Source organism: Corvus kubaryi, unplaced genomic scaffold, assembly GCF_017639235.1.
Source record: "Corvus kubaryi isolate FWS band 111438036 unplaced genomic scaffold, C.kubaryi_AGA036_p1.0 124, whole genome shotgun sequence".
Taxonomy (NCBI): domain Eukaryota; kingdom Metazoa; phylum Chordata; class Aves; order Passeriformes; family Corvidae; genus Corvus; species Corvus kubaryi.
Window position 1 is genome coordinate 306,481 of NW_024580659.1, and position 25,986 is coordinate 332,466.

General features: G+C 65.3%; 6 protein-coding genes across 10 annotated transcripts; 2 read left to right on the plus strand and 4 right to left on the minus strand.

Annotated features, from left to right (window-relative positions):
• Positions 1-1,022: 1,022 nt before the first annotated feature.
• CDHR4 (cadherin related family member 4) lies at positions 1,023-7,646 on the minus strand. 2 transcript variants are annotated; one of them, XM_042018371.1, is made up of 20 exons: positions 7,011-7,646; positions 6,603-6,623; positions 6,272-6,468; positions 6,038-6,200; positions 5,873-5,958; positions 5,661-5,756; positions 5,104-5,207; positions 4,894-5,030; positions 4,648-4,813; positions 4,407-4,557; positions 4,016-4,118; positions 3,608-3,823; positions 3,388-3,527; positions 3,160-3,307; positions 2,883-3,085; positions 2,664-2,803; positions 2,550-2,585; positions 1,511-1,577; positions 1,388-1,418; positions 1,023-1,260 (listed from the first exon to the last, which is right to left on the minus strand). In XM_042018371.1, exons 1-20 carry the CDS (start codon positions 7,060-7,062, stop codon positions 1,205-1,207), a joined length of 2,313 nt encoding a protein of 770 aa, XP_041874305.1. In that variant the 5' UTR covers positions 7,063-7,646; the 3' UTR covers positions 1,023-1,204. The 2 variants fall into 2 exon arrangements, with proteins under 2 accessions (XP_041874305.1, XP_041874295.1); XM_042018361.1 differs by having other exon boundaries at positions 1,023-1,418.
• Positions 7,647-7,742: 96 nt separating this feature from the next.
• Positions 7,743-10,155, plus strand: INKA1 (inka box actin regulator 1). Its single transcript, XM_042018392.1, has 2 exons — positions 7,743-7,911; positions 9,229-10,155. The coding sequence occupies exons 1-2, from the start codon at positions 7,873-7,875 to the stop codon at positions 10,096-10,098; spliced, it is 909 nt and encodes a 302-aa protein (XP_041874326.1). The 5' UTR covers positions 7,743-7,872; the 3' UTR covers positions 10,099-10,155.
• An 80-nt stretch (positions 10,156-10,235) lies between these two features.
• On the minus strand, positions 10,236-18,546 carry UBA7 (ubiquitin like modifier activating enzyme 7). Of its 4 annotated transcripts, none has more exons than XM_042018330.1 (24): positions 18,447-18,545; positions 18,160-18,325; positions 17,293-17,427; positions 17,119-17,225; positions 16,845-16,935; positions 16,594-16,735; positions 16,396-16,493; positions 16,138-16,284; positions 15,898-16,056; positions 15,627-15,734; positions 15,467-15,547; positions 15,227-15,382; positions 14,952-15,117; positions 14,678-14,874; positions 14,387-14,451; positions 14,074-14,248; positions 13,886-13,960; positions 13,352-13,541; positions 13,084-13,193; positions 12,911-12,997; positions 12,644-12,835; positions 10,885-10,986; positions 10,706-10,806; positions 10,236-10,416 (listed from the first exon to the last, which is right to left on the minus strand). In XM_042018330.1, the coding sequence occupies exons 1-24, from the start codon at positions 18,485-18,487 to the stop codon at positions 10,290-10,292; spliced, it is 3,018 nt and encodes a 1,005-aa protein (XP_041874264.1). In that variant the 5' UTR covers positions 18,488-18,545; the 3' UTR covers positions 10,236-10,289. The 4 variants fall into 4 exon arrangements, with proteins under 4 accessions (XP_041874264.1, XP_041874255.1, XP_041874273.1 ...); XM_042018321.1 differs by having other exon boundaries at positions 13,084-13,211; XM_042018339.1 differs by lacking the exon at positions 10,885-10,986 and having other exon boundaries at positions 13,084-13,211; positions 18,447-18,546.
• A 139-nt stretch (positions 18,547-18,685) lies between these two features.
• On the plus strand, positions 18,686-19,595 carry TCTA (T cell leukemia translocation altered). The gene is made up of 2 exons (XM_042018401.1): positions 18,686-19,047; positions 19,498-19,595. Exons 1-2 carry the CDS (start codon positions 18,716-18,718, stop codon positions 19,538-19,540), a joined length of 375 nt encoding a protein of 124 aa, XP_041874335.1. The 5' UTR covers positions 18,686-18,715; the 3' UTR covers positions 19,541-19,595.
• A 52-nt stretch (positions 19,596-19,647) lies between these two features.
• AMT (aminomethyltransferase) lies at positions 19,648-21,763 on the minus strand. Its single transcript, XM_042018385.1, has 8 exons — positions 21,441-21,763; positions 21,281-21,361; positions 21,040-21,171; positions 20,801-20,879; positions 20,534-20,679; positions 20,264-20,444; positions 19,991-20,146; positions 19,648-19,883 (listed from the first exon to the last, which is right to left on the minus strand). The coding sequence occupies exons 1-8, from the start codon at positions 21,714-21,716 to the stop codon at positions 19,705-19,707; spliced, it is 1,230 nt and encodes a 409-aa protein (XP_041874319.1). The 5' UTR covers positions 21,717-21,763; the 3' UTR covers positions 19,648-19,704.
• A 133-nt stretch (positions 21,764-21,896) lies between these two features.
• Positions 21,897-25,981, minus strand: NICN1 (nicolin 1; the record flags this gene model as incomplete). Its single annotated transcript, XM_042017876.1, has 6 exons — positions 21,897-22,263; positions 22,406-22,510; positions 24,200-24,271; positions 24,641-24,754; positions 25,068-25,241; positions 25,886-25,981. Coding segments are annotated over 6 exons (603 nt in total), but the record flags the coding sequence as incomplete, so codon positions are not given.
• Between the last annotated feature and the right edge of the window lie 5 nt (positions 25,982-25,986).

Below are 25,986 nucleotides of genomic sequence, written 5' to 3' on the forward strand. Positions count from 1 at the left end.
CGAGCCCGCCCCCGGCAGCTCCGCGCTCCGAGCCGCCATCCCCGCTCCGAGCCCGCCCCCGGCAGCTCCGCGCTCCCCGCTCCGAACCCACCCCCGGCCGGTCTGCACTCCGTGCTGCCCGATACAAACCCACACCCAGCCGTCCCGCGGTCCGCGGACACGCTCAGAGCTCCCCGCCCCGAGCTCCCGGGGCCGCTCCGCGTCCCCCCACGGCCGCCGCTCCGAGCGGGGTGTCGCCAGTGGGACGAGCTCACGCACCATTCCGGTACAGTAAAGGGTTCAATTCCCGAACGGTCAGGGAAAAGGGTTCGGGGCAAAAGGGACCCTCAGGCAGAGTCACACAGGTGACCCCTTTCACTGTGAAATTTCACGGCTGGCTCCTGTCCCCCCTCCTTCCCCTTAGTCACCTACTCCCCAAATTAGTCTCTTCCCTCTTATCCCGACAGCGCTTCATTTCCCCGGGAGCTGCCAGGGAGGCGTCCCGCGGCGCGATCCTTTGAAATTCAAATAACCGGTTTCCCACCTCTCGCTGACTGACGCCTTCAAAGCTTCCCGCTGCTCCCAGCTCCTCCTGCGGCGTCCCGCTCACCTGCACCCCCGCTAATTCACTTTTCCTCCCAATTATCAACCCATCCACTCCGCCGACCAGCTGCTCATCCCACCCGTCTGCGCCTGCGAGCGCTGGAACAAAGCAGAGCTTGAGGAGGGTATGGGACTCGAGGCAAAAGTTTCTCAAAATTACCCGTGGCTGAGTTTTCTTGAACCAGATAACCTTCCTGTGGAGGACTGCCCCGGCTGGGTCACATCCAGAGGCTACAGAGATGCTTCTGTCACTGAAGCAGACCTGGCCAAAGCTCTCGTAATATTTTTTGCAGTGCCGAGCCTGCTGCCACCCTTGTCCTGGGTCATGCCACTCACATCGCTGACGAGACAGTGCTAATGACCACCACAGCAGGACAGCCACCAGTGTCACTGCCCGGCAACGGGACTCCCTAAGGCAATCACAGCAGCATGTGCAATCTCTGACACCATTTATTAGGTCTGAGGTGGCTCAGGGTCTGGCTGCACCCCATGTGCAGCTGGTTTGGCCACAAAGGACGGGTCTCCTCCTTGGGGGTCACACCAGGTGTCTGCCAGAACCCAGTGCTCTACCCAGCACTGCCCACATGGAGCTGTGGGTCACAAGGAGCCCTTGTCAAGCCCTTCAGATCCAGCGCCGAGCCCCAGTGACGCTGTTGAAGAGATAATCCCTGCCGGTGCCTGAGATGGAGGCAGCACTCAGTCACTGCCCCGCGGGCCTGGTCCCCATCTCTCCTGTCCCCAGACCCCTCTGCCCTGGGGAACACAACCCGAGGCTGCTCTTGGGGCTGTGAGACAGGGCACTCACGTGGGTCCTGAGCACGGCCATCAAACTGTCCCTGTGTGGAGGAGAGACAGGAGTGGCTGCTGAGGGCCACAGGGCTCTTCCTGCCTCCCTGGCAGGGCACCCAGCATCGCTGCCACCACTTACTGGGCTGCTGGCATGTGGGTGTCCCTGTTCCTCCTTGCCCCTGGTGTGCTCCACCACATCCCAGGAGCTGCAGAAGGAAGAGAGCAAGGGGAGGGCACTGTCAGTGATGGGCCCCCAGCCTCAACCCTGAGAGATCCTGCTGGGAACAAGTTGCCAGCCAGGCTTTTCCCTGCCAGCTGCACCCAGTCGAGCCCATCAACCCTACCTGACTGTCCCCTGGTAAAGACAGGGATTGTGGCAGGGCTGCACTCCCCCAAGTGCCTGAGAGCACCAAGCAGGCCTGCCACCACATCTGCTTGTTTCCCCATGTGCTGGCACACATCACTCTTGTGCTCAGAGGATGCTGTGCTGGGGGAGCTGCCAGGACCACCCAAAGGGGCTGAGCCCGATTCTTCTCCCTTGCATGGTCACTATGGCCCCAGTGCCACCAAGTACTGTGTCCCCAGCCTCACCAGTGAACCTGGATCCAGCTATGCATCACCTCGGGGCAGTTATGCCACCGGGGGTGGCTGTTATCCTGCCCGTGGGCTTGCATGTCTCCTCCTTGCTGTGCAGACACTTGGCACAGGCTGGCCTAGCATCTCTTCAGGCTCTCTCCTCTGTCACCTGTCACCATCAGTGATTCTCCAGGGGGTTGTGCAGCCTGGTCACCTTCTCCCTGTGAGCTTTCCCTGACAAATGGGGCTCACCCCTGCCAAACAGAGGCTCCCCTGGTGAGCTGCAGTTACCTCAGCCCTGGTGCCAGGACCCAGCCTTGCAGCAGGCATTGGCACCAGCACTGTGCCACCCCACCCTGTCCACTGCAGAGTTTGTGCCCCAGCCTGGCCATCGACATCACTGTCTACTGGCCAAATTGCTCTCTCTGCTCCCATAGTTCCCATCAGGGCTGCACCCTTGCCCTGGGCAGAGACGGCTCCCTGACCAGCAAGCCATGGCCAAATGCAGGGTATATTAAACATCCCTATGTGCTGTGTCTTCCTGGCTACCTGCAAGGACAATACAACTGCCCATATGACTGCTCTGGCCATATAGCACTCACCTCTTGCCCAGGAACAGCTTGCCAGGGGCCCGGTTGCTGTGGGAGGAGCAGAAGGCAGCCGTGAACCCCTAGTCTTGCTCACTGTGCCATGCCGTGGGGTGGGCTGGGGCTCACCCGCACAGCAGCTTCCGCACCATGCAGCCCAGGGTGGCCAGCAGCAGGGCACCAGAGATGGTCAGCACGGCCACAAACCAGGCCGGCGGGTGCCACATTGCCTCTGTCTGCGTGACAACCAGCGGCTCCTTCGGCAGCGTCTGTGGAGGCACCGGGGTGAGGGGACATGGGAGGTTCAATGGACCTTGGAGCACCACCTGGTCAGTGCGCTCTGCTCACCGTGTGCTGGGTGGTGGTGCTGGGTGGCACTGGGGTGCTCCAGGGGGTGACGTGCACCACCAGTGCCACCACGCTGCTGCGGCGGCGGGCACCAGAGCCGCCCCACACCTCCACCAGTAGGACAAAGGTGCGGGGCCTGGCTTGGTCATTGGGGAGGTAGACAAGGGTGTTCCCTTCCAGCCGAAAGCGCCCATCCTCATTGCCTGGATGAGAGGGTCTGCTCAGTGTCACACCATGGCCGAGGGCTAGTTTGTGCCGTGGCTTGGCCATTCCTCACCTCCAACAATGGTGTATGTCAGCACGACACTGTCAGGGCTGCTGTGGCACACCAGGTGGGTGACAGGCTGGTGGCTGCCCGGGGACCCAGCCGTGATCCGCAGCTCCTGCACCTCAGGGATGCACACCGGCAGCTGGTCTGGAACAGCCTGCCAGGAGCAGGGGGAAGTGGTAGGGCACCCACAGTGCTCACACCCACCACAGCTCACCCAACGGGCTGCCCTCACACCTGCAGGTGCACGGACACATCACACAGGCGGCTCTGCCTCTTCCTTAGGTCCAGGTCATTGTGGGTGTCCGTCAGCTGCACCACCAGCCTGTAGCTCTTCTGCTGCTGGGAGTCCAGGGGTCCCACCACGCGGATCTCACCTGTGGAGTGGCGTGAGCTGCTGGGAACCGGTAGGTGCCATGGGGAGTGGCGGGGGCTGGGAAAGGGGCTGGGTGCTCACCAGTGCGCCTGTCAATGGAGAAGGGCTGTGCAGGCCCAGACCCCCCCTCCACACTGTACTCAAGGCTGTCCGGTGGGTAGTCGCGGTCAGTGCCAGCCACACGCCCCACGACGCTGCCGAAAGCTGCCGTCTCTGGCACAGTGAAGGTGGCACTGCTGGGGCACGCCGGTCTGAATTCGTTGACAGGTGTCACCGTCACAAGCACAGGCACACGGGCTGTGTGGCACACGGCAGCTCAGCCATGCTGGCACCACCCCACAGCCTGTGCCAGGCTGTGTGACATGGGGACAGGGGCACCAGCCCTGGGGTGGGCATCTCTGGGGCAGCAGGAAAGGAATGTTTCCTCTGTGATCTGCTGGTTTGGGATTGGGAAAGGTCTTTTCCCACCCTAGGGACATGGGCACTCACTGCTCTGTAGGGGCTGCCCTCCCACTGTCACCACAATGATGGCCGTGAACTGGAAGCCCAGAGCAGCCATGGCCTCCGAATCATAGTCCAGTGTGGCGTTGACCTGCCAAGCCAGGAGGGAAGTGTCAGACAGAGCTGAGATGCCCTGCAAAGCTGAGATACCCTGCAAGGCTAGAGCATCCCGCAAAGCCAGGGTGTCCCACAAAGCTGTGATGACAGGGGAGAAGGAGGGAGCGAGGAGAACAAGCAGGCCTTGGGGACCAGGGAGCCCTGAGGAGCCCTGGCCCAGAATCTGGCATGACAGCACATGTCACAGGGTCCCACTTGTCCCACCGGGCTCCCGGGGTCTAGGCTTGCTGTCCACCTGGGCCCTGACCATGACCCTGCTCACCTTCAGCCGTGGCCCCTCCATGCAGAAGTGGGAGTGGGAGGAGGGAGGCCCCTCAAGAGCATAGTGCAGACACTCATCAGTGCTGGTGGAGTCGGTGCACCTCAGTGTCACCAAGGTGGTGCCAGGGGACACCGTTTCGAGCACCTGGGACCTGTGGCAGGGCAGCCAGCAGCTCAGCCTCTGTCCCATGTCCTGGGTGCAGCAGAGAGTCCCACACCCCCCACTCCCCCCTGAACCATACACAAAGATGGCTGGGACACATCTTGGTGCCTGGCGGTCTGTCCCCTGCACAGTGATGTTGACCGTGGTGGTGGCGTGGTCGTCGGGATGCAGCGCATTGTAAGCCCGGATGAGGAGGTAGGCACGGATCACCTCCAGCTGGCGGGTGCTGCGGATCTCACCTGTCACTGCAGGAGGAGCCACGGCCTCGCACTGGGCACAGGGATAGGGACAGGGCATCCCTGGGGACTCCTGCTGCCCTGCTCACCCTCGTCAATGGTGAAGAGCGTGGGTGCCACAGGAGCGAGGATGGCATAGCGGACATTGTCACCTCTGGCATAGACCCGTGTGACCACCTCCCAGGGGCCAATGCCTTCTGTCACCGTCACAGCCCAGTGCGGCTTGCTGCAGGCGAGGTGGGCAATGAGGCACCGTCTGATGCCACCAGCACCCCCTTTCCTGTCCCAACCCCACTCACAGGAAGGTGACGCGGGGACGGCGCGATGGCAGCACCTCCACCCTTACAGCCCCACTGCAGTTGTGCCCATGACGATCCATCACCTCAATCTCCAACCTGAACGTCTGTGGGGCAGCACCGGGGCAGCTGTGGGACAGCCCCGAGTGGCACTAATGATGGGGATGGGGACAGGGATAGGGACGAGGATAGTAATAGGGACAGGGACAGGAATAGCAAAGAGATGGGAACAGAAACAGGGACAGAGACAAAGAAGGAGAGGGGGCAAGAGACGAGAATGGGGCTTGGAGCAGGAACAGAGGTGGAAAGAGGGGTAGAGATGGAGACGAGTATGAACTGGAGACTAGAATGGGCAGGCATACAGACAGGGATGAGGATAGGGCCAGAACCTGAGATGCAGAAGGGGATGGGGACAGGGCTGGGGCCATCCTGGGTTCAAGGGGAGACAGGAGCCTAATGAGAAGAGCAGGATGTGGAGAGCTGTGGGCAATGCCAGCATGAGGCTAAGCCCCAGCAGACTAAGAGGTGTCTGTGACCAACCTGAGGCTGCTGGTGCCCACCTGGTTGTCCTTGTTGGGGTCAAAACCATTGTCAGGAGCCAGCACCAGGCCCCGGCGGGTGAGTGTGAGTGGTGTGTTGTGGTTTCGGAGCCTGAACTGCAGAAAGGAGGGTGATGAGAACCCCTGTTCCACTCCTCCACACCCGGGGTTCTGCTGTCTCCAAGGCTGCTCCCTTCTATGGGGGTTTGGGCCCCCAGGGAACTGCTACTCACCATCAGCCCGCCAAGCGGCTGCCGCAGCACTGCATACAGGGGTGTCCGGGGTGCCACGTCGGCCAGCACCTCCACCACATCACCCTCTGGAGCACAGCACGGCTGTGGGAGCTTGGTACTGGCTGGCATCCACAGCCCCCACTGCCCTGTGCCCCTGTTTCCTACCTGCACTGGCAAAGGGGGTATCACACCGCAGCACCTGCCCCGTTGTCACCCGGACAAAGAGCCGCCCTTCCACCTCATCCTCACCGGGACAAGCAGCCCTCAGGCTCAGCGTGTACTGGTTCACCTGGCGGGCATCGAGCTCCGCACCAGCACGCAGTGTCACCTGCCGTGGGGACACGTAACTCAGCAGGGCGCCTGCCAGCTCCTGCCCCACTCCCTGTTCCCCAGCCGCACCTCTGCCCGGAACGTGGTGGCATCTGTGGGGTCAGAGCTGATGGCGATGGAGTTGAAGGGGTGGTCAGGCTCAATGGTATCCAGAGTGACATTGGGGCTGCTGCTTGAGTTGCTGCAGGACACGGTCACCTCAGCCACGCGGGTGCCTGGTACTGTGTCCTCACTCAGGGCCACCACACGTGGCAAGTCAGGCAGGACTGGTGGGAGACCCCAGGGACCACTGATGGCTCATCCAGTTGTGCTTATGGAGCTCTGCTGCTGCACCTAAGCACCAGTGCAGGCACACATCTCCCTGCAAGGCACAGCTGGGTCCAGGGCAACCCACTCTTACCTGTTGCTCTGACGAAAGTCCCTGCAAAGAGGACAGTATCACCCCAGCCTGCCAGGTGTGCCCCAGCAATGCCGTGGGGAGGCCCCAGAATTCCCTCTGTGATGCTCTGATGAAACCCCAGTGGTGTCTGGAAATGCCACAGTGATGCCCTTAAGATGCCCCAGTAACACCCTGGCAATGCTGAGGACACTCTGAGGACACCCTGGTAATGCCCTGAGGATGCTCCAGTGATGCCCCCTCCTTGCCTCAACCCAGCCAGGCAGCTGCCAATCCCTCTGCCCATCCTGGGGTCAGCCCCAGGCATGTGGGAGAAACCGAGGAGAGCCTCTCCTCTGTTGCCTTCCTCTCAGTCATCCACCAAGGATCTGGCAAAGAGCGCCTCCAACATTGTGACCTTGAAGCACCTACCTGGGACACAGAGGCTGAGGAGGAGGAAGGTGAGGTGTCCGTGCATGCCCATGGCTCGCAGGGTGTTTGGGACAAGCTGAAGCCGGTTGCCAGGGGCGCTCGGCACCACCCCGGCCCGGCGTCACGCCGTCCATCCACACCCGTGGTGGCCCGCCCGGCCAGGGAAGGGACAGGGCACGGCTCCAGTGCCCCCAGCTCTGCACGCCGCCGCTTCCAGCCCCTCGCCACTCGCAGCTCCGTGGGGTTTGGCTGCCACCCCACGCTGCTTCACCACGCGGCACGCTCGGAACCGGGAAAACTAGCTGGGAGGTAATTTTTGGCCGTGTTCTCGTTCATTTGCAAACCAGTGCCGCTTCTCCCAGGATCCCCATTAAGCGCTATTAGTTCCCAATTACGGGCGCTGCGGCCAGGGTCACTCTTCCCTTCCCTTCCCTCCTCCCTGCTCTGGCAGCCCGGTGGCGGGGGGTGCCAGCGGTGGGTGCCTCCGCCGGGGCCCTGTACCGGGGCTGCCCTCCTTCCCGCCGGGGCATACCGGGCTCCAGGACCCCCGGTACCCGAGGTGCTGCCGGCTGGGACACAGATCCCGCCTGGCCCGGCGGTGCCCGGCGCGGGGCCCCGGGGCGGCGGGGAGGGGTCCGTGGGCGGGGCGGGGCCCCGGGGCGGCGGTGCCGGTGCCGGTGCGGGCCGGGCTCACGTTACGGCGGCCCCATTGGCCGGGGCGGGGCGGGGCGGGGCCGCCGGGCAGCGCCGGGAGGCGGCGGGCACAGCCGGGTGCTCCGTCCGCTGCTGCTGCTGCTGCTGCTCCGGCACCGGCGGCACTAGGAGCGGGGCCGGGAGCAGCGCCGGGGGAGCAGGACCGGGCATGCACAACGCCCGCCCGGACGAGCTCGGCGCCGACCGGGTGAGTGCCGCCGCGGGCACCGGGAGGGAACGGGACGGGACGGGACCACCGTGCCCGCGCCCCACCGCCCCCTGATGCCAGTGACGTCCGGGCGCTGTCGATGATACCAGGGCCGTGACATTACAGGCGAGGCCAAAGGCGGCGCAGGGGACGTTGGCGTCCGGTGGGACACTGGCGGTGTGGGGGCACGGGTGACCAGCGGCCACAGTGTCCAGCTGTCAAGATGCCAGCGGCACCGTCCCCCTGGAGCTGCCACCCACCTGGGCTGCCCCGAGGGACGGCGGTGACAGGGTGGCCCTTCGGCTCTCCTGGGGCTGCCACATGCTTACCCAGCACCTCACAACCGGCTGCCCCAGTGTTCCCGGCCAGCGGCGGGACTGGGCGGCTCGGAGTGGTGGCACGCTGCCACCAGGGCTGGATGAGAGGGTCGCAGCCAGCGGGGAGGGGGACAGGGATCGGGACGGGGACGTGGAGAGCAACAAGGACAGTCCTGCCAGCAGCTCTGTCAGGGCCAGCCAGAGGGGACAGAATTATCGGTCCTGGAAGCAACCCCTTCTGCACACTCAGCTTCCCGCGACTCCAGCGCGGAAAGGAAAGCGGACGTAACACCCTGCTTTTGGGTTCAGACAATAGGAATTCAAGAGCGAGGAGCGGCCCGGCTGCGGGAGCCAGGAGTCTTTTCCAGCGCCTGCCCGGCCGTGCTCCGTTCAGCCCTGGCTGCCTTGGTCCCCTGTATTCCCCGCCGTTTGGGGGGGCTCGGGCCTTGGGCGCAGGCCTGGCTGCACCCTGACGTCACCTGGGGTGTCCCCAGCTGGAGGGCACAGGGTGGGTGGGTGGCCCTGCCAGCGCACGGGGGGAGAGCCCCACCCCAGCACCCGCGGGTGCCCTGGGGCTGCCGCTGGCTCCGTGCCACCGAGTGGGACTCTGCTGGAGGGGTGTCCCGGTTGCCTCCCCACAGAGACGGGGGCACTCGAGGGGCTGTCGGGGGGGCAGTGGGGCGCCCGCTCCTACGTGCCGTGGCCGTCTGTCATTTCCCGCAGGCACGGCCGGGGCTGGGTGCCTGCTTGCTCACCCGACAAGCCGCTGCACGCCGGCCGGCTCCGCGCAGGAGCCGCAGGAAAGCGGGGCCCGGGGCTGCGGGCAAGCCGGGGCCTGCGCCCCGCTCTCCGCACCCTGCTGCACGCCCATTGCGCCAGCGAAGCCCCCCCCGAGCCGGGGCGGGGGGGACGCGGGGTGCCGGGGTGGGTTGGGATGGGAGATCGCGGCGCTGACTGGGGGCAGTGGCGACAACCGTGCTGATGTGCCCTTTCCCTGCAGTGGTGCCGGCGGGACGCAGGGCCGACGCCGCGGGCGCACATGCACGGCATGCGGCAGGCACCGCACCACCTGGGAAGGGCGCCGGGGCCGGCCCCTCGTCCCCCGCGCCCCGGCTCGGCGGCGGACTCGGCCTGCAGCCTGGATCCGGGTGGCGAGGAGGAGGAGGGAGGGGGGCCGGCCGCTCGCTCCCCCCCGGCCAGCGAGCGCAGCCTGGAGTTCGACTCGGGGTACTCGGAGGCCTCGGGGGGCACGTGGAGGGAAGAGGAGGTGCCCGTGCGCCGCCGGCATCTGCTGCCCTGCCAGCGGGCACACCGGCTCTCCGCCGGCCCCGCCGCCCCACCGCCCGCCCCCGCCCGCCGTGTCCGCCCCAAATCCACCTCGGACGCCTGCCTGGAGCAGTGGCGGGCGCTGGAGCCCGCCGACACGCAGGACTGGACCGTAGCACTGCTGTCGCAGAGCCGGAACCGGCAGCCCCTGGTGCTGGGCGACAACTGCTTCGCCGACCTGGTGGAGAACTGGATGGACCTGCCCGAGGTGGGCGCTGAACCGCGTCGCCGAGCCCCCGCCGAGCCCTCCCGCCGGCTGGCCAAGCCCCCCGCCTTCCTGCTCAGCCTTTCGGGCAACGTACGCCGTAAGCTGGCCAACATGGCCCGGCCCCGGGGGGCCGACGGTGTCCGGCCGGGGGGCCGCGACGCCACCAAGCGTTTCTCCTGCCCGCTGGGGCTGGGGGGACAGCCCAAGGGCGCCTGCTTCCACCAGTCCCACAGCAACATCGCCCAGCTGGCCACGGACTTCCACCGCTTCACCGCCCTGATGAACAGCCGCAGCCGCCAGCCCATCATCTGCAACGACGTTATCGGCTACATTTAGCCCTGCTGCTGCGGTCCGCACCCCCACCCTGTAAATAAACCCCTGTTTTGTACGGTCTGGGCGCCGCAGCGTTTATCAAAGGGTGTGCCTGCACCCCGACTCTGGGCAGGGGCAAGCAAGGGCTTTTTGCAAAAAGGGCCAGTGCAGCCTGCAGCTTTTATTGCATGGGGTAGGAGGTGCTGGCCCCTTGCTCAGGGTAGGGAGCACAGGAGAGGGGGACGGGTATCTTCAACCTCAGCGTCCTCTCCCTCGCACATATACAGCAGCTCCAGGTCCTGCTGCTGAGGCATCCTGGCATCCTCCAAGTTCTCTGATAACCTGTAGCAGGGAAAGGGGGTTTTGGGGGCACTGGCTTGCCCTCCAACGCTGGCTGAGTGCCCCGGGGATGCCTTGGGCCCCTCAGGGGTGTCCGGCCAGGCTGGTGGGATGCAGGGGCCGGCAGCAAGGGGCCGGGCAGGGGTCCTGCCACGGGAAGTGCTGCCGGCAGGATGTTTATCCAGCAGCTGGCTGGGAACTGCACTGCAGCTGGAGTGGCTCAGGATTGAGGCAGTGGGGGCTGGAAGCCGCCCCCCCGGGGCAGGATTGGGCCCTAGAGCCGGAGACCTACCTCTGCGCCTGCTGCCGGGCCCGTGTTTCTTCATCCGCCTTGCTGTCATAGAGCACGATGTCACCACACAGGAGCATGGTCACGGTCCAGCCATGTGTCCTCTGCAAGAGGTGGGTGTCAGGATCTGGCCCTGCATCCCCCAGGGTGACCTGGCTGAGTGCTGCCAGCGCTGGGCTCACCTGCAGCCAGTCCAGCACCTCCTCCACCGTCATCACCTGCCCGTCTGCGCCGACTGCCCGCATCTCCAGCCGGTCCCAGCAGCTCCACTCCCGCCCGCCGTACTGCCAGGGGGTAGCAGCCAGCACTCGCACCCCATACCCTGGCTGTCCAGCCCCATGGGGCAGGCACTGGTGCAGCACCAGGGCTGGGGGACATCAGGGCAGGCAAAGGGGCAGGGTGATGGGGGCACCATGGTGGTGCACGGGCAGTGGGGGACACAAGTGTCCCCCCAACACTGCTGGGGTCCACTTCAGGGATCAGCGTCAGTGTGGGGCCGGCACTGCCCCTAGCCCCAGGCCAGGACAGGCACACAAAAAGCCATTGAAGCACTGCCCAGCCCCACACAATCACCTCTTCTCATGCCCGTGGCCCCACGACCCCTGCTCTGGCCCAAGGAGGCCAGTGTGGTGCCAAGCCCGGGGCCACGCGCCGGACGCGGCCCCGCGCCGTCTGGCAGGGCTACACGGCCATCTGCCCTCGCTGCAGGCAGCGCCAGCACTGCCCACCTGGCCCCGGCCCCACTCAGGAGGGGTGTTCACACCTGGTCACTCTCCCTCCTGCTTTCTGCTGCCTTCTCACCTCCGCCTTCTGCTGCCTGCACTTATCCCACTGGGGGAGAGGAGGGCTTAACCCCATCCTCACCGGGGCAGCAACTGTTCGGCACAGAGGGAAAGCCATGGCCTGGCTCTCCACCACCGAAGTACAGTGCTCTAGCCCTGGGAAGCATATCCCTCTGGAAAAGGCTGGCCCCCAGTGTGGGCTCCCCAGGTCCCTGTGGGGACGTAGGTCATGCCAAATAGGCCTTGGGGACGTGTTCCCACCCTAGCCAAGCAGCTGGGTGTGAAATGTCACGCCGGGTGTCCTCAGCCTGGGACATGCAGGTGCTGGGTGTTGCTGCAGGGACCTGAGGACGTGGCTAGACCCAGCAGCATCCTCCACCCGGGGGTGATGTCAACCCAGGGGCACTACAGCCAGGATTGCGCAGGGCTGGGCCTGGGGCTTGAGGGGGCCATGGGGCAGCCGTCAGCCCGAAGTGGTGCTGGAGCCGGCGCAAGGCAGTGGAGTCGCCTCCCTCCCCCTCTTCCTGCCCCCGGCCCTGGGCCCCCCGGGCCAATCTGGTTCCAATCGGCGCTTCCTGCCGTGCCGGAAGGGCTGCCTCGCACGCCATAAACCCCCAGACAAAGGGGCCTCTATAGCCCAGACGGTCCCAATCTGGGCCTGCCCCCGCCCCCGCTCTCCCTCCCTGGTTCCCCACCGCCGGGACCCCCGGCCCCGCTCCCCCGGGCGGCCCTTCCCGGCCCGGTGCCAGCTGCTCTCTGGCTGCCGCAGCTGGTTTCCATAAGCCAGATGTGTGCGGCTGCAGCAGCCTCCCACCCTTGGCTGTGGAGCTCAGCGTGGGGCCTGCCATGGGGCAGTGGGGCTGCCTCGGTCCCCTGGGCACCCCAGAACATCACAGCTGGGCCTGAGGCTGGGCAAGTGGGACAGTGGCAGCGTCTCAGTGCTGGGGGGCAGCCAGGGGAAGGAGCTGGTTCCTCAGTGCCTGGCAGTATCCCCAACCCACTGCAGCACCCAAATCCATTTCTGGAGTGCTATGGCCAGGGCCACCCTTGCTGCATGGCCACCTCCTTTCTCCTGGGTCCCCCTGGCACTGTCCCACAGCAGATGCCACTGGCCCCTGGGTGTCCCCCACCTGCGCTGTCCTGGGGAAGAGGGTCCTACCCAGTAGGTGGTGGATGGCAGGGGCTGGAAACGGAGCAGCAGGCAGTCAGACAGGCCGATGTTGCTGTTGCGGTAGCAGCTGAGGTCCTGGCACCCCCACACCAGCTTGTAGACCTCCAGGCACGCCAGCCCGGCCACGGCTGCCGTGGTGGTGATGATGGCAGGCACGATGCGCCCGGCAATCCGCTTGCTCTGAGGACAGGAGGGGTGTCACCAGCTGCCCAACACAGGACAGGGACTCCTGACCCCACAGGTTGCCCCTCTCACCGTCAGCCAGTTGGCAGGGGGGATGCCATAGTTCTCCGCACGCAGGTTGGACGCTGCCGTGATAAAGTCTATGTGAATATTGTTGTCCTGCGGGGAAGAGTGCGGGGACATCTGCATCCCATGGGGACATCAAGCCCCCAGGCTGAGCAGGGCCACCTGCCTGGCTCTGCTACCTTCTCAAAGTGGATGGACTCCATCAGGGGTGTTTCTGCCTCCTCATCCCCCACCAGCTCCTGTCTCCACTGCATCAGGTCCTGGGTAAGCTCTGTCAGCTGCCTGCAATCTGGGGGCACAGGGACCCCTGGGATGATACCCCTGCACTGTGGCACTGCAGGGGTACCCCCACCTTGGTCTGGGTCCTCTTGAGTGCTGGAGCAGGGACAAGAAGCCACAGCCCCACCACAACCATGCTGGACCCAGGAACATGGCTGGGAACCTCACCTGTGGGAACCTGTGCCTCCTCTGTGAGTTCCTCTGTAAGGGGAATCTGGAGCCCGTCCTGGGGTGCAAAGGGTGGCAGGACCACACCACGGAGGATGGCCTGGATGGCTGCCCGGTCCGTGCATGGTGGGACCCTGTGTACTTGGGCAAAGAGATGGGCAGCAGCCAGGACATAGTCCAGGTGGGTGTCCTGTGAAGTAGAACAGGCGTAGCCATGAGGTGTCTTGCTGAGGTGGTCCCACACTGCCAAGGGCTGCCAGCACTGCCCCAAGCTGGTAAAACTGCCTGGCTTTACCCCAAAGTCGAGGTGAAGGAGCCTCTCCTCCTCCTCTGGCCACAGAGCATGTGCAGGCTGTCCCCAGCAGTGACTGGTGGACAGGGATAGACCCAGTCCAGGACCTGGCAGCCCTGCACAGGCTGTGGCAGATGGAGCACAACTACAATTCAGTATTCCCAGTAATCCCAGCACAAGCTTGGCTCTCCCTCTGGCCATACCATTCCCGTGTGAGACCCCACAGCTCTCCCTGCACTCACGTTGTCGGGGTTGAATGTCAGTGGATGGGGACAGCTCCTGTCCCCTGCCCAGAAGGGGACACCCGGGCTGGTTTCCTGGCACAGGGAGAGAAAAGTCAGGCCCAGGAATGTGTACCCCTGGCTGCAGTGACACGGCTGGTGGAGGCAAGGGGGTGCAGGGGGTGCCAGCCCTATGGTGCTGGGCTCACATGCTCCGGAGGGTAGATGTGCAGCAGCTGGGTGATGGCATCGTGGTAGCGGCTCTGCCAGTGCTGGCGAGCCCAGCGCACGCAGTCCTGCCAGTCCCGCGGCCACTCCCGCAGGCTGTCCCACACCTGCTCCAGGACCTTCCCTGGCGGCGGCTGCTCCAGGAAAGCTGGGTCCCTGCAAAACCAGGCACTGCTGATGCTGGCCCAAGAGCAATCCTGTGAGACACCTGGGTGGGACGTGGCCATTCCCAGCAGTGCCCTGGCAGAGCTGGAAGCTCCTCTCCCAGCGTCACTTCCCCCAAAGCCCACTCACTTCATGAACTGGTTGACTTGTTCTGCAGGCAGCTGGAAAAGCCCCTCAAACTCATCACGGGCCCACTGCAGAGGAGAAACGGGTGCTGAGCACTGTAACTCCCCCTTATGCCCCCAAGCCCAGGGGGAGGGGGAGGCTCTGGCAGGGCCAGCAGCAACACTCAGGCTGCCAGCAGGAAGCAGCTGGGGCTGTATCCTGCCTGCGGCCCACCACTGGAGGGGAAACAGGGAAGGAAGACAAAGGTCCCAGTACCTCCTCGCTGGGTGCTGTGGCTGGGGCAGCTCAGCCTACCTGTAGTGTGTGCTGGATGGTGCGGGGGAAGTGCCGCAGGGTGCAGAGGGGGAAGGTGCCATCCCTGGGGGTGCTGGCCGGCCCCAGAGGCTTGGTCAGGGGCGGTACCATGGCCAGCACATTCCCCCGTGTCCCCTCCGTGCCCGAGTCCAGCAGTGGTGTGCGGCAGCGGAGACAACGTCTCTCCAAATAGGCGCCTGCAGGGAGCCAGAGGTGCTGGGGACCCAGGGAGCACGTCCAGGGGCTTGGCCCCTTTGCCCTTCCTGGCACTCACGGGCCTCTAGTGTGTCCAGGGCGCTGGCAACGCCATCCAGGTGCCGGAAGAAGTTGTCCCTGTAGAACATCTCGGTGGCAGGTCCCACCTGGTTCTGGTGAGCTGTCACCCTGACATCAGGGTTCATGCGCTGCACGGCTGCTGCGGCCACCACCGACTTTGGCTTCTGCCAGGGTAGAGAGGGGGTGGGCAGCACTCCCCCAGCCCTAGGGAGCCCCTGACACAGCCAATATGCCCTTTGGGGGGAGCTCAGCCCCTGCCTCATGCTGCCTCACCGAGATATCTACTGAGCGATAGAGGAGCTGCCGATGGAGGTTGGAGAGGGCAACGGTGTCCATGTCGGTGACGATGAGTTCCCCATCCGGCCCAGCCGCCAGCCCCATCATGGCAAAGTTTTTCAGCAGCTCGCAGCCGATGGCACCAGCTCCCACCTGCCAGGGCAGAGATGCTGCAGCTCCCTGCATGCCAGTCGGATGCTCCGCAGCTTCCCAGTGCCATGGTCCCTGCCCACTCACCACCAGGTACTTCTGGTGGCCCAGCTTCTCCTGGAAATTGGCCCCGAAGACAGCAATCTGGCCATCGTAGCGAGAGCCTCTCTGCCGGGACAAGGAGCTGTGTAAGCACAGCAGCCACAGCACCCCAGGCAGCCAGGAGGGGCTGGACATGGGGTCTCACCGGGGCACAGTCCGTCTCTGTCAGCTGCGCAGCCCCCGAAAGCGCCAGGCACTCCAGGGCGTCGAAATACAACCACTGGTCCAGGGGCAGGAACTTCCTAGTGATGGCCTGGGGCGAACAGCCCGTGGGCAGGTGGCCAGCGGGGTGTTCCCCCTCACTGCGCCCCAGCCCTGCTGCCGGACCCGGCGTCCCCAAGCGGGCAGCAAGTGCCCTCTCGTGGCCACCAAACGCCACCGGACAGCCATGGCCAGCGGGACCCCGCCCCGCTCACCTTCAGCACCTCCTGGGCCGCCAGCGCCCCGACGACGGCGGCTACGGGGCACAGGTCCCCCGCACTCACGCTGGCGAAGGCACGCACGATGTCCTCATCCAGGGGACCCTGCTGTGCTCCCAGGCTCCGCGCCAGCTCCAGCACGCGCTCGGCATCTGCCTGCGGGCAGAGGGGAGAGGGCAGCTCCCGGCAGGGTGGTGGGCTTCGGCAGGGCCAGGCAGGAGCAGGACAGGGACTTACCGGTGCCCTGGGCCGCGGCAGGCGGCCCTGCTCCCTGCGGAAAGCGTGAAGGGCCTGGAAGGCGGCGTGCAGGCTGCGGCTGTGTGGCAGATCCTCGGGACTCGCCACCTGGATTTTGGGCTCCTCCAGTGACTGGCACAGGGGCTCCTGCCAGCAGAGCAGAGCACCAGGGATTGGGTGAGTGCTTCCCTGGGGCCTGGCGTGGCACAGCAGTACCCCAGCCTGGGTGGCAGCATCGTGGGGCCAAGAAGGACTTACATGAGAACACTCCTGGGGCTGCTGCACCTGTGAAACCAGGCCCCCGCAGCGGTAGGGTGAGAAGGAGCTGGTGTCACCGATCTCCAGCCTGAAGGCATCTGGGGACGAGCATGGATATCACATCATGGTCACTGTCAAGGACCCAGTGAGTTCCTCAACCCTGAGCTAGGGCAGCCGGGACCCCCCTGGAGGTCTCACCCAACACACGCACGGGGACGGGCTTCTGGCTGTTCAGCTCTGTCATCCCCTGCACGCCAGAAAACGTCACCAGGTCTCCATCACAGAAGAGGTGGCCATGACTGTCCTCTGTCCCCATGCATGTCACCACTCCTGGGTTGCCCTGAGGAGAAGGCTGTGTGAGAGTGGGGCACTGGACTAGGGTGGCATAGAGCCAGAGGAGCAGGCAACAACATTTTGGGGGATCCTGGAGGGGCTGCCCTCCCTCCTACCTGGGAGATGTGCTGCACAGCAGCACACACTGGGTCCCCTTCTGCTGGGTCATCAATGACAAACTGCTCCCCGAAGTCACAGAACAGCTGCCTGGAGAAGACCAATGGGGTTTTGCCAGAGAAAGTGCCCCACCAAGCTTCCCCAGCACTGCCATGTCCTGCCCAGGCCAAACAGCCCTGCCAGCTTACTGGGGACATGAACTGCAGTGCAGGGCTTGGGGCTCTGGGAACAAGGTGACTCAGAGCCAGTGCAGGACCCCATGAGACCCCTTACCCTGCCAGGCCCTTGGTGTCTGCCACGATGAAGCAGATGCCCCGGGCATGGCAAAAGTCCCCGACGCGGAGCTGCTCCTCCAGCGGGGATTCAGTCAGCACCACCACCTGTGCCAGGTCTGTCAGTGAGCGCTGCCATCCCAGGGGTCCCCATGGCACAGGGATGCAGGCTCACCTGGAAGGGGGCAAGGAAGGCCTCCGACAGCTCCCCGGTGTGAGCCTCAACCACCACACAGGGGTTCAGCTCGGTCAGGGCCCGCTGGGATGCCTTGGCACGGTTCTGGCCCAGATCACTCTCCCCCAGGAGGAACTGCAAAGTGGACACATGGTAGGGCACCCTACGGGTCTGGGGTGCAGCTCACCACTGTGAGGTGCTCCACAGGCCCTGTCTGCACTGGTGAGGGGCCTCTGCTAAGGACCCTACCTGTGACAATGAAGGGCACCCTGTGCCTTACCAGCATCCCCAACCTGTACCTGTTATTGGGAGCCCCTCACCCCACACCCGTACCTGCAAATGGGGATTCCCCCAACTGCACCTGTACCCATTCCTGGGACATCCACCACATCTGTACCTGTTACTGGGACTCCCACCTGAGTCTGCACCTGTACCAAGACCCTTGTCAGTACCTCTATATGTTATGGGGCCTTCCCATCCATACCTGTACCTGTTACTGGGATTGCTGTCTGTACCCATTATGGGGATCCCCATCCATACTCATATCTGGTACTGGCACCCCCACCTGAGTCTGTACCCATTACTGGGACCCTTGTCAACACCTATACACATTATGGGGCCCCTCATCCATACTTGAACGCTGGGACCTGTGCCCATACCCATACTCACTAGTGGGACACCCACCCATACCTCTACCTGGTACTGGGACCCCTGTCTGTACCTATTATCAGGACTCCCCCTCATATCTGTATGCACTACCGGCGTTCTCACTAGTTCCTGTTTTGAGATCCTCACCTGTACCTGCGCCTGTTTTGTGAACCCTCACCCGTTCCTGTCACCAGCGGCCCCGCCCGGCCCCGCCGGTACCTGGTGGGTGCGGTCGGCGGTGCAGGTGGCACTGCGGTCGTGCAGGACGACGCGCCCGGTCCCCGCCAGCACCAGCGCCGTCGCCACCTGCGCTCCGGTCCCGCGCAGCCCCGACACCAGCACCGCCGACTCGGCCAGCCGCCTCCCGCCGCCGCCCAGCACGTACCTGCGGGTACCGGCGGGGCCGTCAGCGGGGGCCGTCAGCGGGGGCCAGCACCACTGCCCCGCGCCGTGCCCTGCCCCGATCCTGTGCGGCTCCCGTCCCCGGTGCCGGTCCCCGCACTCACAGCTGCCGCGAGTACCGCGGCTCCTCTCCGCTTCCCGCCATGACGGCCCCACCCACCGACCGGGCCGCGGCCCTGCCCTGGGGAGGAGCCAATCCCCCAAGGCCGCGCCCCTGAAACGGGGCCCCGAGGCCGCGCCCGCCCTGCACCGGCAGAGGGCCGGCACGAGGAGGCGCCGCCCCCCGGCGGCCGCGCTGTGGCGGCAGCGAGGGCGGGCTGGCGGGCCGAGGCTCCGCCCCCTCCGGTCGCTTCGCCCCCGGTACCCCGCGGCCATGGCGGCGGTGGCGGCGGGCTGGCAGCCGCCGTGGCGGGCGCTGGCCGCGCTGGGCCGGGAGCTGGCGGCCGAGTGGGCGGCACAGGACGTGCGGGCCGCGCTGTGCCAGCTGCTGCTGCTCTGGCTGGGCCTCAGCCTGCTGGGCGTCCGCCTGGCCTGGCGCACCTACGGCGGGGCGGTGGCCGCGCTCTGTTACCGGACCGGCCCCACCGGCCGCCGCTCCCCCGGCACCGCTTCCGGGGCCTCGCCTTCCCGGCCCCGAGCGCATTCCCTTTCCCCCGCCGGCCCGGCGGGACGCAACGGCGCCGCCGAGCGGCACTGCCCGCCCCGGTGAGTCCCGACCGCTACCGGGCCCAAAACCGCTGATCCCCCCCGCGGGCCTGCCTGGCTTCCCCCGCGTCCGGCCAGTGCTCTTGGAGCGCAGCCCGGTGAGCAACCCCTGCCCAGTGTCCCCCAGTGAGTGTCCCCCCAGCTGCACTCCTGCACCAGTACAGCCCAGTGACTGCCCGCCTGCCCAGTATGGTCCGGATGGGGTCCTCTGGGACACCGGCCCCGGTTACCCCCCCCAGCTGTGGCTTCTGACAAGTGCCCCCCAGCAATTGCCCCAAGCTGTGCCCCCAGACCAGTGAGCACCCCCACAGCTGCACCCCAGACCAGTATGCCCCAGTAAGTGCCCCCCAGCCCTGCCCACCCCACACAGACAGACAGGTGCCTGCCCTGGTGCTGGGGTGCTGTGCTGGGTGCTGCCCCACCCATGCTCACGCTGCCTCTCTTTTGCAGGGATGGCCTGGCAGCAGAGCCCATGAAGACGCACCGGGAGTGAGCAGCACCAGGACCATCGGCTGGGTACTGCCAACACCATTAAAGTGCTGTGCCCACCTGCTGCCCCTTGCTTTGGCACCGCCACCATCACCAGAGAGGAGGCCAGGGGAATGGGACAGGGTGTTTATTTGGGCCAGGGCACTGTGCCCACGGCATGTGCTGGCCTCACTTGGCCATGTAGTACTGGGTGGGCACGAAGGGCATCTTGGTGATGACGGCAGGGTGCTGCTTCTTCCGCACCTCGACGGTGAGCTCGGTGCCGGCCCGGCTGTGCGCTGCCTCCACGTAGCCCATGGCGATGTTCTTGCCCAGGCAGGGTGAGGGACAGCCGCTGGTCACTGTGCCTGGAATGTGAGGATACGGGGAGGTGAGTGGGGGCTGGTCAGCCCCTGCCCATGCCATGGCCGCAGCTCAGGGTCATGCCCGTACCAGCCCCACTGCCCCCACCTACCCACAGGCCTGCCTTCGGGGCCCAGGATGGCCATGTGGGGCCGGATGGCAGGTCCCACCGATGTCAGCCCCACACGCCTGCGCCTCGGCTTCTCTTTCACTTGTGCCATGATGACAGCAGCACCAGGGAAGTCCATGGCCGCACGCCGGCGTTTCCCTGCAGGGCAGAGATGGGTGAGGGTTGGTGATACCTGACTGGTCCCCTTGTACCCTCTGGGGACACCTTGCTGCTCTGCCTGTCCCAAGGAGGAGGTGGAGGCAGAGGTGGACCTACCTAAGGTCCACATCAGCCCAGCTTCAGCAGGGGTGACGGTCTCGTCGATGTCATTGCCGTAGAGGCAGAGCCCAGCCTCCAGGCGCAGGCTGTCCCTGGCTGCCAGCCCTGCTAGCCACACATCGGGGACACCCAGGAGCTGCTCGGCCAGCTCCACTGCCCGCCCCGCGGGCACCGAGATCTACAGCGGGACACGGGCAGCGTCAGTGGGGCATGGCCTTCCCCTGCATCAGTACCGCAGTGGGGATGCAGGTGCAGCTCCCAGGGTACCTCCACGCCATCCTCGCCGGTGTAACCGCAGCGCGTGACACGGCAGCCTGGCACGCCAAAGACGGTCGTGGTGATGCTATTCATAAAGGAGAGCTTGGCCAGGTCATCTGACAGCCCTGCCTGCAGAACCCGTGCCATGGAGGGACCTAGGGATGCAGGTGGCTGGAAGATGGCAGTGCCCAGGGGAGGGGAGGGAGGTGGGGAGGGCAGTGACATCCACCAGGTGAGGACCTGGAGGAGGGCAGGTCCACGTGGGGCCCCCACTACCTTGCAGAGCCAGCAGCGCGTTGTCTGACACCTCCAGGTGTACGTCACTGCCGGTGGCCTGCAGCTGCGCTGCTCTGTCCTGCCAGGGTGACAGTGGGCTGCTAGCACGGGGGCCAGGCCGGTGCCAGCCCCACATGTGGCCATGGCCACCTCACCCTGCGCAACCACGGGTGTCACCAAAAGGCGGAAGGACTCCTTCCCACTGCGTGTCCCCACCTCCCGCTCGTGCAGCCCCATACCCTCAAGATGGCCAAGTCTTTGTCAGCACAGGCGGCGTTGGACACTACGTAGAGGTGATTTTCTGACGTGTTTGTGACAATGAGGTCGTCCGTGATGCCACCCTTCTCGTTGGTGAGCAGCGTCAGGGTGCCCTGAGGGACACGGCCCATGGAAGAATGAGCGGGCTGCCTGGACCCTCCCAGGCCATCCCGGGGACCTCCGACCCTGCTGGATGCCTGGTGCCCGCCCAGTGCGCTGTACCTGTCCTGGCTTCAGCTCGGCGATGTCCCCCACTACCAGGCTCTCCATGAACCTGATGCGGTCCCGGCCGTACACCAGGGTCTGCAAGGGGCCGGGGGGGTGGGTTGTGAGTTGGTGCGGGTACCCCCCTGCTCCAGCCCCCTCATCCCGACCCCGCTACCTGCAGCATGTGGGAGACGTCGAAGAGGGAGCAGTGGCGGCGGGTGTGCAGGTGTGACTGGAGGTGGCCCTGCCCGTAGTGCAGCGGAAGGCTCCAGCCGGCGAATGGCACCATCCGCCCGCCGCGGGCCCGATGCAGGGCGTCCAGCGGCGTCTGCTTCAGCCCCTCCTCTCCGGCCTCGGCCCCCGTCCCGGCCCCGGTCCCCCCGGCCCCTCTCCGCGGCGCCGAGCCCGGGGGCCGGCGGGACAGCACGGCGCGGCAGCCCGCCCGCAGCATCTTCCTCTTCCTCCTCCCTCCCGGCACGGCTCGGACCGGCCCCGGGGCGCCTGGGACATGGAGTCCGCCCGGCCCTGGCCCCGGCCCCCGCCCCCGGCCCGGCCCGCCCTCGGCACCGCCTCCCCGGGGCTGCCGGCACGGCCACCCCCATCCCCCAGAGACAGGCGGGCACAGGCAGGACCAACGTAGCAGCTTTTAGTGGTGACCGAGGTGCCGCTCCAGCACCCCTGCACTCCTCGGTCCCCCCACAGCCCCTTGCAGTGTGGGGTGGGGGTCTGGGCTCTGCCCACGGGATGTGCCCAGGAGAGGTTCACAGGGGTCTCTGGGGTGGCAGTGCTGCCCCTCACTGCCAGGCAGTGCAGAGGGAGTCAGGGAAGGGGCACAGGGAGGGCTTGGGACCCCCGCGGGGTCAACAGCCAAGGCGGGAATGCAGGAGTCCAGTCAGGCCCTGGGAGCATGGAAGGGGCACTTTTCCCAGCTGGCACCGGCACCAGCACCAGCGGGCTCAGGTGTAGGAAAGCAGGTTAACATCGTAGCAGCCATCCACCTGGGAAAGAGAGCGACTGTCACTGTCTGCACAGCACTGCTGGGATACTCCAACCCCATCCTGCTGGGAGCAGCCTCTCTGGGAGGGCTCCCGAGCCATGTGGCACGGCCGGGGTCCCTGTCAGCAGGGTGGTGGGACTCACGTCGAAGCGCCCAATGCGGGCAGCTGCCTGGCGAGCCCGGATCACCTCTGTCAGCACCCACATTTGCTGGACCTCTGTCGACACCTTCTCCGGATCAGGGAGCTCCTGGAAAGAAGTGGGCACAATGCTGTGGAGCAGGGATGACCCAGATGGGTTGGATCACCCTGGTTTTGGGCAGTGGTGTGGCTGGATGGCTGTGCCTCCCAGGGAGCCGGGCACGTGATGGTGCCCATATTCCTGGCCTGCTGGTGGTTTCCCAACATGAGGTGAACAGGGCCCCTCTCTAGGAAAACAAGCCACTGAGGACACAGGTGAGTGACCCTGATCCCTGGGTGCTGCAGCGCTGACACAGCCCATCTCTGCTGACAGGTGGCCAGGACGAGGACAGAAAGCTGATTGCTGGCTAATTATTAAAAACCTAATCACGCAGTCCAGAGTTTCCCAACAGCCTCACTGTGCAGTGCTCCCTGGGCTTGGGTGCAGAATCCTGGGCGCACGTGCGGGTTCACCTCAGGGACCTTTAGCCAGGTGGGACCCGTGGGCTCAGCAGAGGCTCTCCCAGCTGGGGCACAGCTCTCACAGGGGCACAGCTCTGTCACACTGGGCTGAGGGGTGCCTCGTGGTGACGTTGGGAAGAGTCAATCACAGAGCAACCTCTGGCATCTGTCCCAGATACTCCTTGCCAAGGGGAGCGTGATCCAAGCAATCAGCAAGGGACTGGGGTGCTCTCCCCAAACTGTCACACAGCTGGTACAGGATTGGGAACAGCAGCCTCACTGCTGGTGCAGTGTGAGCACCGTAGCATGAAAGCCCAATAGCAGAACTGCCCCAGCAGGTGTGGCTGATGTGCCACCCTCCTGCAGGCAGAACCTCCAGGTGATTCAGCAGGTTCCCATGGGCGAGCCAGCTCCCATCCTGGCCCTGCTCTGCCCAGACTTTGCCCACCAAAGGCCACCAACCAGGCAGATGTGGCTGGCAATCTGTAAACACGTGCTGTGGCTGTGATGCCCCTCTGCCCATGTGCTGTCCTGGCTGGGCAACATGCTCCCCAGAGCACACCCTCTGCGAAGTGCTGGGAACCAGCCCTGTCCCCACACGTCCCACTCACCACTGAGCGATGCTGTGCACCCACTGCTCCCACAGGACTGTCCCTGTCCCTGTTCCACACATCCGACCTGCCACTGAACCATGCTGTGCACCCACTGCTCCCACGAGGAGGTTTTTGTTCCTGTCCCCACACATCCCACCCACCACTCCCACAGGGACGTCCCCATCCGTGTCCCCACACGTCCCACCTGCCACTGAACCATGCTGTGCACCCACTGCTCCCACAAGGATGTTTTTGTTCCTGTCCCCACACATCCCACCCACCACTCCCACAGGGATGTCCCCATCCGTGTCCCCACACGTCCCACCTGCCACTGAACCATGCTGTGCACCCACTGCTCCCATGGGGATGTTCTTGTTCCTGTCCCCATGCCATTGCATCCCACCTGCTGGCTGAGTGACACTGTGCACCCACTGCTCCCTTGGGGACATTCTGTCCCCAGACTAGAGAGCAGATAGACTTAAGTGTCACCTCAATTAGCACATCCCCATGGAGATATTTTTCTTCTTAGCACTGCAAACTACTTCCAGCACAAGGCGGGTTATTTCAGGGCTCCACAGCTATTCCTGGTGAAAGCCTGGAGCCAACAGGGCAGGTATGGGCCTGGCAGCCTCTTAAGGGATGCTCATGGCTGGTACCCCACAGAAGTCCCTCCTTCCCCCAATACCTCAGCGGTGATTACTCACCTCATGCAGGCTGGCTGGCTGCTCCGGAGGGGTCAGCTGGGAGAGCCAGGAGGGGAAATCCTTCTGGGGACTCTGAAACAGATCCAGAGGGTCACACAGGGTGTTCCCAACCCTACCTCCATCCTTTACACCGGGCAGCATGCTGAGGTTTAGAGCCCACCCCTAGTGATATTGCTATGGAAGTGTCACTTTACTATCCGTAAAGAGAATTTTGTAGGGAATTCTGTGTTTTGAGTGGTTGTCAGAGCAGTCCCTTCCCCAGCACCACTGGAGCACAAGTGGATCCCAAGTGCCCCAGTAAAGGACAAGGACTTGGACCCACACCCCTGTGTGTGCTCCCCAGAGCTGCGGCGGAAAATGCCAGGTACAGAGCTGGGGACAGTGACTTGTCCTGGCCCCCTACCCGTGCCTGGCAGTGGGGTAGCTCTGGCACCTGCTCACCTTCTGTCCAGGGGGGAAAATCTGCAGGTCCTCGATGGTGAAGTGGAGCCAGACTGGGGAGGGCTGTCGTAGGATGAACCGCATTGCTGTCACCTGGTCCATGTCACACAGCATCTGCAGGGCAAGGGCCGGGGAGTGTAACCACAGGGGCTGGCACTAACTGGGGGCAGCTTGGCACTGACTGGGGGCAGCTTTTGGCATATCCTCCCAAAACCCCCAACCCACCCCAGACAGAAGGAGCCCAAGGGAAGCATTGTCCCTTGAGGGCTGGCTGGGCTGTGTGGGACACAGGGACCTTCGCACCCATAGGGGTCAGTGGGGCATCAGTCCCAGACCCCCGGGGCCAGGAGCCATCCCAGGGTGTGGGCGAAGTGGGGTGAGCCCCAGAGGGGTGGGGGAGAGCACGGTCCCATCCGGACATGCTGACCTGGTGCCGGTGGAGGCAGAAGTAGTCCTGGGAGCCCTCCTCGGTGTGTGGGCAAGGCATCAGGCACAGGTCCCGCAGGCAGGTCACCCAGCGCCGGGACCCGCCGGGGCCGGGCCGCTGCACCCGCACGCTCAGGAATGCCGTGTAGAAGTTCCTGAACACGATCTCCTGCACCTGCGGGACCGGCGGCCTCAGCCCCACAGCGGCATCCCCCCATACCTGCACCGGCATCCCCCACCGACACCGGCATTGTCCCCGCAGTACTGAGACGGGCACCGGCAATCCCCCTCCCATACCGGACCAGCACGCCCCCCATACCCGCACTAGCACAGCCCCATGTCGGGGCCCGCACCAGCATCCCCCACTCTACTGGGACGGGCACTGCATCCCCAGCATCCCGCCCAGCATCGGTAAGGGTGGTACCCCAGCACCGGCATCCACCCGTTACCGGCACCGCCCCCAGCATCCCCTCCGCCCCGGGACCGCCCCTCATATTTTCCCCGTACCGCCCCCGGCATCCCTTCTGTCCTGGGACCGCCCCTGGCATCCCCCCATACCGGCACCGGCATCCCCACCCACCCCGTCCCCGCTGCTGCCCCCGGCATCTCCCATCCCACCCCGGCACCGGCACCACACCCGACCCCGACTCCCCCGACCCTGCACCGCCCCCGCCATGGCCCCTGTCTTCCCCCGGGACCATCCCGGCACAACCCCCGCCGGTACCGCCCCCGGCATCCCCTCGTGACCCCACGGGACCACCCCGGTACCCCCCCCCCTCTCCCCCCCGCCGGTACCGCCGCGGGCGCGGCCGCACTCACGTCGGCGGCAGCGCCGCGGGGGAAGCGGAGGTCGATGACGGCGACGCCGGGCCGTGCGAGCTCGGCCCCCCCGGCCAGCTGGAGGGGGGCGGCGGGGCGGG

What these genes read in the sequence shown, in the direction of transcription:
- CDHR4 (XM_042018361.1), bottom strand. Translation starts at nt 7,062, where the DNA reads ATGGGCATGCACGGACACCTCACCTTCCTCCTCCTCAGCCTCTGTGTC. An exon ending in GACTTTCGTCAGAGCAACAG is followed by an intron (nt 6,469 to 6,602) that starts GTAAGAGTGGGT and finishes GTCTCCCACCAG; the next exon opens with TCCTGCCTGACTTGCCACGT. An exon ending in GCTCTTCACCATTGACGAGG is followed by an intron (nt 4,814 to 4,893) that starts GTGAGCAGGGCA and finishes CTCCTCCTGCAG; the next exon opens with TGACAGGTGAGATCCGCAGC.
- INKA1 (XM_042018392.1), top strand. Translation starts at nt 7,873, where the DNA reads ATGCACAACGCCCGCCCGGACGAGCTCGGCGCCGACCGG. An exon ending in ACGAGCTCGGCGCCGACCGG is followed by an intron (nt 7,912 to 9,228) that starts GTGAGTGCCGCC and finishes CTTTCCCTGCAG; the next exon opens with TGGTGCCGGCGGGACGCAGG.
- UBA7 (XM_042018321.1), bottom strand. Translation starts at nt 18,487, where the DNA reads ATGGCGGGAAGCGGAGAGGAGCCGCGGTACTCGCGGCAGCT. An exon ending in CCGCCGACCGCACCCACCAG is followed by an intron (nt 17,428 to 18,159) that starts GTACCGGCGGGG and finishes TCCACTTTGCAG; the next exon opens with TTCCTCCTGGGGGAGAGTGA. An exon ending in CTGTGCAGCACATCTCCCAG is followed by an intron (nt 16,736 to 16,844) that starts GTAGGAGGGAGG and finishes CCTTCTCCTCAG; the next exon opens with GGCAACCCAGGAGTGGTGAC.
- TCTA (XM_042018401.1), top strand. Translation starts at nt 18,716, where the DNA reads ATGGCGGCGGTGGCGGCGGGCTGGCAGCCGCCGTGGCGGGCGCTGGCC. An exon ending in GAGCGGCACTGCCCGCCCCG is followed by an intron (nt 19,048 to 19,497) that starts GTGAGTCCCGAC and finishes TCTCTTTTGCAG; the next exon opens with GGATGGCCTGGCAGCAGAGC.
- AMT (XM_042018385.1), bottom strand. Translation starts at nt 21,716, where the DNA reads ATGCTGCGGGCGGGCTGCCGCGCCGTGCTGTCCCGCCGGCCCCCGGGC. An exon ending in ACGTCTCCCACATGCTGCAG is followed by an intron (nt 21,362 to 21,440) that starts GTAGCGGGGTCG and finishes GGCCCCTTGCAG; the next exon opens with ACCCTGGTGTACGGCCGGGA. An exon ending in TGGGCTGATGTGGACCTTAG is followed by an intron (nt 20,147 to 20,263) that starts GTAGGTCCACCT and finishes TCTGCCCTGCAG; the next exon opens with GGAAACGCCGGCGTGCGGCC.